This window comes from Eurytemora carolleeae, unplaced genomic scaffold (assembly GCF_000591075.1).
Source record: "Eurytemora carolleeae unplaced genomic scaffold, Eaff_2.0 scaffold767, whole genome shotgun sequence".
Classification (NCBI taxonomy): Eukaryota; Metazoa; Arthropoda; class Copepoda; order Calanoida; family Temoridae; genus Eurytemora; species Eurytemora carolleeae.
The window spans coordinates 129671-143734 of NW_019399112.1; the positions used below are offsets into that span (position 1 = coordinate 129671).

General features: G+C 29.2%; 1 protein-coding gene across 1 annotated transcript in view; it reads right to left on the reverse strand.

The window, feature by feature from the left end:
* The window catches only part of LOC111717709 (uncharacterized), a 17929-nt gene extending 4295 nt beyond the window's left edge, over positions 1-13634 (reverse strand). The window contains exons 1-7 of the mRNA XM_023493187.1: positions 13626-13634; positions 12920-12963; positions 6848-6902; positions 6300-6512; positions 4492-4535; positions 3031-3070; positions 551-616 (exon numbers count right to left, since the gene is read on the reverse strand). Of these exons, the coding sequence (XP_023348955.1) occupies positions 551-616; positions 3031-3070; positions 4492-4535; positions 6300-6512; positions 6848-6902; positions 12920-12963; positions 13626-13634 (471 nt within the window). The remainder of the gene's footprint in view (positions 1-550; positions 617-3030; positions 3071-4491; positions 4536-6299; positions 6513-6847; positions 6903-12919; positions 12964-13625) is intronic.
* Between the last annotated feature and the right edge of the window lie 430 nt (positions 13635-14064).

The following is a 14064-nucleotide window of genomic DNA, read 5'->3' on the forward strand; positions in this document are numbered from 1 at the left end:
ATAATGTGGAAGACGATGCCTGGCCGCCTTAAACAAGTTCCACAAGATTCAACGGAATGAGATAGAATGGATACGGGGCATTGTACTGACGGACAGTCTACACGTGTGATATCGAGAGAGACTCATGTTCTGAACCCTCTAGTAATAAGTTATAAGAAATATATATACTGGAAGTTATTTATGCGTGAGTCTGACCCATGTCCTCTATAGTAAATCAATTTTTAGAAAATTTGGCTTGCTTGTCAAAAATCAATTTTTAAAAAAATTTGGATTGTCAAAAATCAATTTTCATAGACTTTTAAAAATGTGGCTCAAAATTAAATAAAAATTATTTTGAAGCACAAACCACCTTTCAATATAAATTTTGAAAACTTTGAAATTTTATTGCATTTTTAGTTAAAAAAAAATTTAAGTACCAGGCTAGAACAAGTTGTACAGTAAAGGTTCAGACTATAAACCTCAAAATGGTGCACCGTACAGTACAACAAATGAATCAACTCCTTCTTGGCGCGGGGCTAATTTTGGCGTTAAATTATATTTTATAACTTACAAGGTCTGGATCTACATTCATATACTCGTGATGCCGTTCATGCTTGTCCTCACGTTTCAAGGTATCCTAGGTATTCATAATATATACTAGATATTCATGGATATTACATAGATATTCATAGAAATATATGCAAGATATTCATAGATATACCCTTGATATTTATAGATATATCCTAGATATTCATACACATATCCTAAATATTCATAGATATATATCCTAGATACTTATAGATATATCCTAGATATTCATAGAAATATACATCCTATATATTCATAGATATTACCTTGATATTTATAGATATATCCTAAATATTCGTAGATATATATGCTAGATAATCATAGATATACCCTAGATATTTATAGATATATCCTAAATATTCATAGACATATCCTAGATATTTATAGATATATATCATAGATATTCATCAATATATCTTAGAATTTATAGATATATACATACTATATATTCAAAGATGTTACTTAGATATTCATAAATATATACATCCTAGATATTCATACATGTATCCTAGATATTCAGAGATATATCCTAGATATGCATAGATATATCCTAGATATTCATAGATATATTCATCCTAGATATTCATGGATATTCATAGAAATATATCCTAGATATTCATAGATATACCCTAGATATTTATAGATATATCCTAGATATTCATAGATATATCCTAGATATATACATTCTAGATATTCATAGATATTCATAGACATTCAGAGATATTCAGAGATATTCAGAGATATATCCTAGATATAAAATTCGGTGATGGTGATGGACCAAACCTCTGTAGAGTAAAAAAGGTAGATGTTGTTCCACATTTATTGAAAATATATTTCGGTCAGGGTTGACCCTCGTCAGTTCTCGAGATTCTTTCTGTCACAAAGATTAAAAACAAACTGTCATAGATATATATCCTAGATATTCATAGATATATATCCTAGATATATATAGATATATCCTAGATATTCAAATATATATCCTATATATTCAAAGATATATCATAGATCTTCATAAACATTTTCTAGATATTAATGGATTAATGAATATATAGATTTACCCTAGATTATTAAATACATAGATACAACCTAGATTTTTATAGATTAATAAATATATAGATACATTCAGATATTCATAGACCAATAGTATATAGATTTTCCTAGATATTCATAGATTAAAAAATACATAGATATATCCTAGATATTCATTGATTAATAAATACATTGATATAACCTAGATATTAAAAAATTTATAATATATAGATTTATCCTATATATTCATAGATTAATAAATACAAAGATATTTCATAGATATTAATAGATTAATAAATACATAGATATAACCTAAATATTCATAGATTTATAAATACATGGACATAACCTAGATATTCATAGATTAACAAATACATAAATATATCCTAGATATTTAAAGACCAACACGTTAGTCAACATAGAGGGTTTCTCTGTTTGTATCCTAGATAAAGATCTATAAAGATCTAAATACGTCTTAATTAAAATTTAAGACAAATCGGGTTTATGAAATATCTGACTGATAGACAAAAAAACTGAGAAATAGAGATGACTACTTAATATATGTAGATATATTCTTATATATAAATATATAGGCAACAATACAGATTAATAGACATAAAAATATAGACATACCAGATATTTATAAAATATATATTCAGTGGATTATAAAAGCTTAATTTAGTAAAATCAAGTGCAAATTATAAACTAAACCAGAATATTGCAGTTTATTTCTAGATTCTGCTGCTTTTATAAAAAATAAAATAAGATGATATGTTATAAAAATTATATAATTGTAAAATAAATTCCAGATGATTTAAAAAATAGTCAATGTCGAATTTTAATATTTTTCTTTGATTTTTACATTTTCAGTCCAGAGTTATCCATAATAGATGTGACTTTAGAAATCATATAAAAACATTTCAAGGGACTGTAATTTAAAGTAATTTAAAGTGACCTTTCATGCAATGATGGCATTGCCCGATTCACAATGGTACTTTTAAAACCTTTATCTGATCAATAATATGGGAGATATTGAGTCTAATTCATACTTGACAAAGCTGTTAAGGAAAATTGAAAATAAACAGTTTTCAAAATTATATACATTAAATTCTAACTCAACTTGGCCAGACAAAACTTTGAAGTGTACAATTGTAAATCGGGCATTGACATCTTTGCAAGGGGGTCACTTAAAAATAGATTAAAGATCGGGAGGCCATTTAGGTTTAGGTTAAATTGGGCTTTTTTGCAGAATTATTTGCAAATTTAGATTGAAAGGAGGCAAATTCAGCACAGACTTTATCATTGCAATGAAGTGAAAAAGGCATAATTGTGCAACAAAAATTCGCCAAAATTTTAATGCCCAACTTAAATTTAAAGATTGTATTCAAAACTTTTTAAAAAAATTGTCTGAGGCTATGAAAAAAAAATTCTTACCCCTAAAAAGCTTGACGTCTCCATTTTCTGACTTCTGATCCTAAAAATAAATCATAAAAAGTGAAAACTTGACAAACAATTTAAATGTCTAAAAAATTGCACAATAAATTGTCAAATGTCAACAAACTCAAGATGTCTTGAAAACTGAATAAATACTGAATTTGAAACACTAGGAAATTATTATGCTCGCTTATCTTCTGTTCCAAGTAAGAAGCAAAAACTTAATTCTTTTTTTTATAAAAGTTTTAAGTTTTACAACGTATAGATTTAAGGTTAGTTTTTTTTTAGCTTCAAAAACTAATTTTTATAGATTATTGTAAAACTATATGCGGACGTCGGGGGGGGGGGGAGTTAGGAGATAGATAAATGGTCAACAAATATAGTTTTAAAATGTCGGAACCTAAGTTTTATGTAACAATATTTTTAGTGGCTGAAACCTTAAAAGTAATAAAATAAAACAAGGTTTTGTCTCTCACGACAACAACAACCTTATGTTCAAATGCTAAAAATAAGTCTGCAAATATCTAATGTTAGCAATTGTTGAGTTTTTTTCGATCAAAATAATACATTTATATGGAAAAATCAAAACCTTTTATGTAAGCAATGGAAAATATACTTTTTCTATTTTAGACTGTTTGCAAACAGTAGCTTTTTTTCACAGTTTTTTCCATAACTGAACAATGGTTTACACTAGAAAACACTTTTTCAACTTTATGTAGTTGTGATCAAATTTGCAAATATGTCACGTTAAGGACGGGCTACAAAAGGGTGTTTTGGTGTTTTAAAAAATCCAAAAAGTCCAAAACTTTATTGTGAATTGAGCTACACATCTAAAACTTATTTACTTATAAAGACCTTGAAAAATAGATGTTATAACAATCTAATATTTGTCAAAATTAAAACATATATTTTTTGCATTTTTACAACGCACTTTTTCTAACTATTTAAAAATACTCGGTTTTACCCAAACCATTAAAGTAGGGGGTCTAATTATTTTTAAAGAACTGGAAGTTGTACTAAGAATATGTATTACACTCTCCTATCTTAAATTTAAGGGCCAATCTACGCTAGACAAAAATAGCCCGATCAGGATTGGGTTAACACACTTTTTCTAATACTAGGCTTTAAGGGCGCTTCGCGCTCATCTTCTATTTAAATTGTGAACATGTTCTTTTTGTTTACATTTTAAAACAAAGAAGAAAAAATTTCGCGGATTTTTAAGAATTTAAGTTTTTTTTACAAAATTAAAACCTTTAAAACACATTTTGTTTTATTTTTATCATACGTAAACCTTCCCTGTGGTCACGTGATGTCCCACACAAAATTTGGGCCCGATCGGTTCAGCCATTTTGACGTTTATTGGATACAAACAGACAAACAGACAGACAAGACAAATGTATATATAGATAAACTGTTCGCCTAAAACAGTTTTTTAATAATTATGTTGTTTTCAAAACTCACCCTAGATCCAAGGATAAACTTTCTCTTCCAACAGAGTTAACGATCTAAATCCAGCTTTTTAATTTTAAATTAATTATAATTTAACTTGACGTAATAATTAATGCATTTAAAGGGACTGTAAGAGTAACTTTTAGTGAACCCCGTCCCCATGTAAAGATGGCAATGCCTGGGAAAAATATACGAAATATCAGAAATTAAGACATGTCTTCTACACTATTCATCAGAAATGGTTTATGGTTCCTTTGTAAATGGACAATGTCATATTTGCAATTGTAATTATACTTACAGTCCCTCTACGTTCATACTTCCCTTCATATGCACAAAACAAAAATCTACAAGTTTATCAGGACTTGGTTGTTTCATTTTATGAAGAATAAAATCTAGTTCCGTGGAAACCAATGGTTTCTATGAAATTTGCATGATATAATATATTTTTATGATGTGAAAATACGATATTCTAATCTCTCCTAACTGCATGACTACCCACTCTGCGTGTGCATGATGATGATAATTTTAGATAAAAAGGTTTGCATATTACAATGTAAAATAGTCATCATTCATTTTGCTGAACAATACTGAATACTATAGAATTACAGGGAGACCCATAAAACTATGGAATAGGAAGACGATACTTGGTAATACGAGTATTTCATGATGTTATGTTTAGTTAGCAAATAGTTGCTTGAACCCCAACTTAATTTGTTAAATTGGTCTGTTTGCACAATTATTGTATTTCATGTTATTTGTATTTTTAAAGTAAAAAAGTCGTCTTCTCATTCCATTGTTGAACTGGCCTTCCTGTATAAGAAGAGAAATATATATCTTTAAATTATTTGTTTCATTTCTCAAAGAGACTGTATGCGTAATTACAAGTAACCTTCCATGCAGAAAAGGACATGCCAGATTCACAACGGGACCCAATAAACCTTTGCCGGGTCAAGAAGGACTGAAAATTCGGAATGTGTTCAGATAAAAATCGTGTAAAACATGTATTGTCCGCGGAAACATATACATAACTTCATATTTCAAACTCGTACTTTATTTAAATCTGTACAGCGTGAATTTGAGCGAAGAGCTAATCTAAGATTATAAAAGGATTAGAGAGTATTATAATTCTTATTTTACAGGGTTACCCACAAAAGGATAAGACTTCAGAGACGATTTTACGAAATTTGTTTAGTCCGTTTTCTTGCATTCAGGGTTCGTTGTAGGCCAAAACTGTCTTATTTTTGTGCTTCATCATTTGGTAAATACTCAATTAAATGCAGAAACCAAACATTAAGCTTCAAATTTTCATATTATATGGTTTGGGGTATTTTACAAGGGATAAAGTCAGCTTTCTGAAATATTGACATTATCCGTAAAATCCACGTGACGTGAACCACAATTTAAACCATATCGTCGCTTTCTGTCTAGTGGAAAAGAAGTGAATTTCTTCAATTTCCGCGCGTAAAGATATAGTCAATTTTTAGATAGAACAACAAGAATAAAGTCGTCACTTGGGCTCAGGCAGGGGTGTGAAAGGTACCATGTAAATCGAACTCTTTAAAGAGAGAGCCGCTTCAAATATACCCGATACTGGATTATCCATAAAGAACAGTACAAAGAAGATTCCAGAACTTGAATTTCATAATTATTTCTTAATTTATTGTAAAATAAACAAAAACTTAAAGGGAGTGTTCGCGAAAAATGAAAGGGGGTGGTATAGGCTTAATGCGATAAAAAAGCTCTTTTGATCGCTACTAATCTTACTTTTATCTGTTGCAAACCAAATTTTACAACGTAATGACTTTGTATTAAAAAGCTTCCTTTGGGTTTATATTAATTTGACTCCTGCTCAGATTTAGGTTTAGACTGTTCTTACTCCTGTTCTGTAATATGATACTTTCGTTCCTGTTTCCCGGATGGTTATTGTTTCCTGGGTAGTCACTGTTTCCTGGAAAGTTACTGTTTCCTGGGGAATGGCTGTTTCCGGCATAGGACAAAAAGTGATCAGGGAAACATAATTCGTTGCAACTTCCCTTAAAAAATATTTTCATTATTTTACGGTTATATTTCAAAATATATTAAAAAATATTTTCATTATTTTACGGTTTATGTCAAAATATATTTAAAAAATATAAAATCAGATTTTTTTTATAAGATCAAGATATAAAATAGACATTGTTTTCAAAAAAATTTCAAAAAATTGGATTTTTTAAAACAAAATAAATATACATTTATATATATATATATATATATATACTAACATGATTGATGATTGCATTAACATATCTAAACTAAAAGAAAATATTTTACGTAAAAGTGTTTTTAAAATTTCATAATCACACTTCTTAGGAATTTACAAAAAATGAACCTGAAAGTTGATTGAAGGAAGTATTGAGGGAGATTTGGTATACCCTGCCGGTGATCTAAAATATAAAAATACCGTTGATTAATAAGAAAGAGGGTTCGGTGATTTAGAATAAATAAATTTTAGTAATAAAGAATTTATAAATTTCGTTAATTTAGAATAAATCAAAGATTTAAAATTTACGTTAAAGGAATTGAGTTTTTGCCACAAACTGTACATATCCAGGTATTGTACAGTACACCTTAGATATATATATCAAATTTACAAATTTAAATATAAAAGGTCTGCGACTTCAGGTTGAAAAGATATAAAAATTAGAAAATCAGAGTTTGCAGTAAATACTCATTTCCTTTACGGTGAATTAAAAAATCAATAAAAATATGTTGGGTGTTTCTAAAATGGCTTTAAGGGTTGAGGAGCTAAGAATTTGTGCACATTGTTCACATAAAAAATGGGAAAGAATTCTTGTTTATAAAAAAATGCAAACACAATAATCCCCCTCCCACCGACCCTGACAAACTATATCTCTTTTTCTTACCCAAATTACAATTGCATGTTCTCCATATCTCTCTCTCTCTTTTAAATCTGAGAAAATTAGAACATTCTAAGCACGATCTTACAATGTGGTACTTTACTATTGATATGTATATTGTATACAAGAAACATCTGGGAGAACTATTAAAAGAAACGTGTTTTCTCATCTCCTCCCGTTCTAGACTAGTTTTTAAACCGATGAAAGATGATCTCAATATGTGTTTAAAAATTCCATAATTATAATTTAAAGAAAACTAGTTTAAGTTTGATGCAGGGTCACCCACAAAGGATGAGACTTAAAAGACGACTGTACGGAATTTGGCAATCTTTGCTATAAAACCAGGCAGAAGTTTCACGTCAAATCAAATTAAAGAATTTTTCGGGTTAACTTAACATTTTCAATCATAAGATTTTTTAATTGTTGACAAGAACAATTCTTTGAAAATATATTTTTGCTGTTCTGTTGCTTGTCGTACAATTATACTAATGTATTTATAAGAGGTCGCAAAGGACGGGAGAATTTTTGGTAACGTAAATTTGCTAAGGAGAATTTGGTAATGACAATTCGGTAAGTTGACAATTTGGTCACGACAATTTGGTCATGACATTTTGGTAACTTCAAAAAAGTGACAATTTGGTAATAACAATTTGATTGCTTCATAAAAATGACGATTTGGTATACTACATAAAGTGACAATTTTGTAACTAGAAAAAAGTGACAAACAAGCATATAATTACATAAAAAGACAATTTGGTGACTACATATGAGTATAAGTGACATTAACTCAGTGATGAGTAGATGAGAGTGAACTAGAACTATCTAAATGAGAATGAACTAGAACTATCTAGATGAGAGTGAACTAGAACTAGAACTATCTAGATGAGAGTGAACTAGAACTATCTAGATAAGAGTGAACTAGAAATATCTAGATGAGAGTGAACATTAGACAACTACATAAAAGAGACAATTTCGTAAGTACAAAAAAGTTACAACAAGGGGCTCAGTAACTTTTAGTCTAAAGTAACTTTTAGTCTAAAGTAACTTTTGGTCTAACTTTGGTCTAATGTAACTTTGGTCTATTGTAACTTTGGTCTGAAGGTACTTTTATTCTAATGTAACATTTGTCTAGAGTAAAATTTTTTTTGAAAATCAAAGTTCTACGATATCAGTTTGCAAAGATATTAGAAAATTCAATTTTGTTGCTAGTTCGATCTAAGTTCCTTTATAGTCTAAGTAACTTTTCTTAACCTCTAGAACATTAATTGTCAAATGTCAAAATTAAAAAATGTCGAAATTAAAAAATGTCGAAATTACAAAATGTCGAAATTACAAAATGTTTAAATTACAAAATGTCAAAATTACAAAATGTCGAAATTACAAAATGTAGAAATTAAAAAATGTCGAAAGTACAAAATGTCGAAATTACAAAATGTATAAATTACAAAATGTCAAAATTACAAAATGTCGAAATTACAAAATGTATAAATTACAAAATGTCGAAAGTACAAAATGTAGAAATTACAAAATGTAGAAATTAAAAAATGTAGAAAGTACAAAATGTAGAAATTACAACATGTCGAAAGTACAAAATGTCGAAAGCTACATAATGTTGAATACTACAAAACATCAACTTCTAAGAAACGTAGATTACCAAAATGTTACGTTATGTCGGGTTAGGTCTGGTAAAGATAGTTTTTTGGGTAGAGCGCTGCGGCTAGGATGGACTACAGGGCCGAGCGCTGCGGCCTCTTAAATGTTGAATTATGTGATGTCTCCCACATTATTTTGGGTTAGTTTAGGTTAAGAAAATTTCTGGGTCGAGCGCTGCGACCTTTTGAATGTTGAATAATGTGCTGTCTCTCTCATTATTCGGTTTAGGTCAATTAAAGAAAATCTCTGGGCCGAGCGCTGCAGTTAGGATGCGGCCTCTTAAATGTTGAATAATGTTTTGTCTCTCATATTATTTTGGGTTGGTGGGGTTACTTCTGGGCTGCAGCTAGAACAGGCTATTACAGGGACAAGTTTAAGAAAACTGGTAATTAAGAAGCGTAAAATAATCAGCTAAATCAACATATAACATTTAAGAGGCCGCAGCGCTCGGCCCCCGAACCCATCCTAGCAGCAGCTCTAGGCACATAAATTGTCTGAACCTAAGCTAACCCAACATAATGTAATTAATTAATTATTGATAATTGCAAATATGTATACTTTTTATAAAAATTACCCAATTGTCATAAGATTGTCACTTTTATTACGTTACTAAACTGTCGTTACCAAATTGTCATTCCCAAATTAACACTTTTTTTAACTTACCAAATTGTCATTCCCAAATTGTCATTTCCAAACTTTCACTACCAAAATGACATTACCAAAAAACCGCCCAGGAATGTCACAAAAAGGAAAGTGTTATATATTATATTATATTATATATATATCTTTGGATATAAAGCATCCATAACTCATAATGTACGTCTTGCAACGAACTCTGATTATATATATATATATATCTTTGAAATCCGGTGTCGTAGATATTTACTTTTTCAAGCTTTGAATTATGTAAGATGAAAAAGTCTAAGTTTAAAATATCAAAGGTTTGCACCATCAGGATACAATGAACTAGGAATTTGAATATTTGAGTTTGTGGCAAGGACTCAGTTCTTTTTTTAAAAGTTTTGCATTTAAATTTAAATTGCACTTTTTGCTCTGCATATTGTGGGTTAGCAAGAAACATTATTTAGGCAATAGACATAAAATTGGTTTAATTTATATAAATATATATATATATATAAATATAATAAAGATTAAATTATATATAAGAAAATATTTTGTGCTCTGCAAATATTATTAATATAATTTTTATCTAAACAAAACTGTTTATTGACTTATAATGTAACCAAGACAAGTCTGCAGATGCTAGAACTAGATTTATCAAAATAAACAATGATGTGAGATGAAAAAAGAGATATTTTCAACATAGTTTTAAAGGGCATGACTAAAATTTTTTAGATTAATTTGAGACACATAAAAATTTTGTTTTAAATATTTTTTTAAATTATTAAACAACGATCGAAGAAAAATATAGTAAAATTCTACAGTGAACTAATTAAATGTTTAGGAACATATTTCTCAAAAGAAATTTTCTCAATAAATCAATGTTAGAATCAATTATTTCTTTTCCATCATTATATTGAATTTTTATTCTTTACGAATTTGTTCACAGATTTTTACAAATTCTTCAAATGTCATCTTTTCAATAAAAATTCAAGAAATTCTACAGAAAATGTTTGAGACCAACGAGAGATTACAGAAATTCTAATAACCGAAAATAAGATTACTTATTTTTGATGTTAACAGTTAATTTTTATTTTCTCAACCTGTTCCTAAACAACTTATTAGTGTACTGTAGAATTTTTGTTACTTTTTATGTCGTCAGTATTTAATAATTTTTTTAAAATCGATGCTCAAAACGTTACCACCCAAATGAATGATTTTGAAAGTCGGCTTTGCGCTCAAACTCAGTAATTATACATCATTAAAACGTTTTATAAGTCTCAAATGATTCCTGAAAATTTCTCCACAATACTACATTCTCAGTTCAACTACCACACATTGCCAGTCACTCCCTTTAAAACGAAATTTACGTCGCTTTTTTCTGCAAATAAAGTAAACTCTGTCAATTTCCTTTCTTGTATTTGCTGTAAACGCCGCACGCCTTTTTAATTGGACAGATATCCCTTAAAAACAGAAAAAGGTACCAATGTAAATCGGCAATGTATCTCATTAAGGAGAGAGTGACATGACAGTTCCAATTAGAAAAAGCAATAGCATGATCAAATACATTTGAGAACTGCAAAAAAAAAAATTTGGACAATACATTTCAGTTTAAAGGAATTGAGTCATTGTCACAAACTTGGATTTTCTAATTCCTATCTTTGCAAAGCAATGTCGTATACCTAAGATATTTTAGATTGTGAATTCTGGCAAATCAAATTATTTTAGTTTGTTATGATATGTTGCAAAGATATAGGGATTCGAAAATTAGATTTTGTGGCAAAGACTCGATTAATTTGTCATTTATTCGATTTATTTTCTTTTAGGATGGAGCATATGATCATACAAAATGGTGAAATTTATAAATCAAGATTCAATGTTGATACGTGTTAAATGAAGAAACTTATAAATATTGGACAGCAAAAGGCACCTTTTCTTATTCTCTTTGATTCTTTAGTCCTAAAAATATAATTAATTCATTAAATTAAATTAAAAATTAAATTTATTAATTAAATTTAAAAAATTGAATTAATTAAAATCATTTATTTTCCCAAATTCAGTAAATAAAATCTACTAAACTCTGATTTGTGAGTTTTCAATTTCTTTCACATTTTTACAAAAACATAATTTAAACATGATACTTAAGTTTGGTGTGCAATTATGATAAAGATCCAGTAAGCATGGCTGTATGGTTCTCCGTGAAAAAGAATGAAACCGTAGTGAACTTGTTAATTTTGTTGCATCCCTCCCCCCTCCGTCTTATTCTTCCCCCGCCCCTCGGAAAACAAAGCCACCCTCCCCCCCCGCCCTACATTTTGACACCGAATAGCGTAAGGAAGGTCAATGCCTGCCTAGGTACAAATATAAGACTGCTCTTATATCATCTTTTATCTTCATTTCAAAATAAACTGTTTATATCTTGAATTAGAACAAGAAATCCCATTTGTAGGATTTGGGTTTCAAGTTCCAAAACAAAAGTGAGAAAAAGAAAGCAAAAATGAGCGGTTTTTCATATTTTTGATTCCGGCCTTGTTGATAAAAGATTTCAACTCAACCCCTTGTAAATCCATATAATAAAGCTCTTAGCTCATATAGATATATTATATAAATATATGAGCTATAGCTGGCAAGTGCTAAAAATGACCGCGATTTTCTTAAATGCATAATTTAGCCCCGAAAATGTTGGAATTCCGCAATCGAAAACTGAAAAATCTGCAAATTTTTTTTTGAAAATGTGCTTAAGCCTTGCAGATGGATCATGAATAAAAAGCTATGATTATTACTAAAAGCTGACGTGTATAACCAAGTTGATAAATCAATGTGCAAAGTATGGAACTGGTTTTATAATATATTCAATATATTTAATATACCTTGTTATTTTTTCTCATTATCGATCATAAAAACTTAATCTGACAAAATGGTCACTAGCGTCCTATCAACTAATTTATCTTAAGCCTATATTATTAGCTTGCACTTAATATATTTAAGGTGAAGGGCGAATTGAAATTTTAAGAGGTTTGAATTTCCCTGTAAACTCTGTCCGAAAAGCTTGTTAAAACAGAAACAATATCACTAAGTGAATAAAATTTATTTGTTGTCATCATCAAGAAAAAATTAATTAAACCTAACAAGATGTGTCATGCAAATCTAGTTTGCATGACAAATTCAAAATTTGCTTTAAACTTTTTTTAAAATGGCAGCATCAGGATCCAAGTTCACAAAATACAAAATATTAAATAATAACAATATGCGGGGCTTAAATTTAATACCTTTGGTTTCTCCCTCTCTGGTCTATACTGTTAGTCGCCGAAGACTAAATAAGTTTAGTGGATTTTCTTGCCACAGAAAATCCGTGAAACTAGTTTAAATCTATCTATCTATCTTCGCTGGAAATATATCTGCCTATCACCAATATTATCTATCTATCTATATCTATACCTAGACAACCTGGCACTCAAACCAAATATTTCAATTTTTAACACTTAGAAATCAAAAAAGCTTTACACCGCCAAACAGTGTGCGTCACAATGTTCATAAAAACAAAAATAGGCTGAAATCACCCCTCCCCCACCTCCGCATCCCTCCCCCCCCATCTTCACTCGTTTTCTAATCAATTAATAATACATTCCCCCCCCTCCCCCTCCATAGAAAAATCCAGTTTAAGGCAGTTAGGTAGTACAGAATGAATGACAGATGAAATGCAATTTTAAAAAGTCGTACTTTAAAAAAGATTTTCATTTGTGAATGTCCTGTAAATTAATATGCAAATATACATACCAGATATTGCAAATAATTTTTTTTGGAGAAAAGTGTAATTTTAAGATCTTATTGTGTGCATACAGCATAGAAACAGGAAAGCCAAGAATTCATCAACCAATTTTGTTTTGGTATTATTTTTTTTTATATTTGAACAAAAAATGTTTTCCTTTTCATAAATACTAGTAACAATTTTAGCTTTTAACTGTTTCTTTTGACTGTCGCCATTTTATCAATATCTCCAATAAAAACTAATTTTCCCGAATTTTTCCTATTAAATTCTTGGATTTCAATAATGACCTATATGAAGACTATTTTTCAAGACAACATTTTTGATTTTTATGGTCAACAAGCCAAATATATATATTTATGTATTGAATCGAAGGTTTTATCTTCTAAAAGTTTAAAACAGATGCGTTTCAAAATTTTGTTCTAAAATTCTTAAACAGTTTGACAGCCCTGGAATTTAATGCATCTGTGAAATGCAATATTAAAAAAAAATGGTTTACGTAAATTTGATTTCGTTTTTCCTCAGCAATAATATTCACGAATACAAAAATGGTTGCAATCTTTGAATAGATTCAGGATTCAGCCAAAGGAATTGAGTTTTTGCCACAAACTCTGATTTTCTAACCCCTATATCTTTGCGACCCGATGT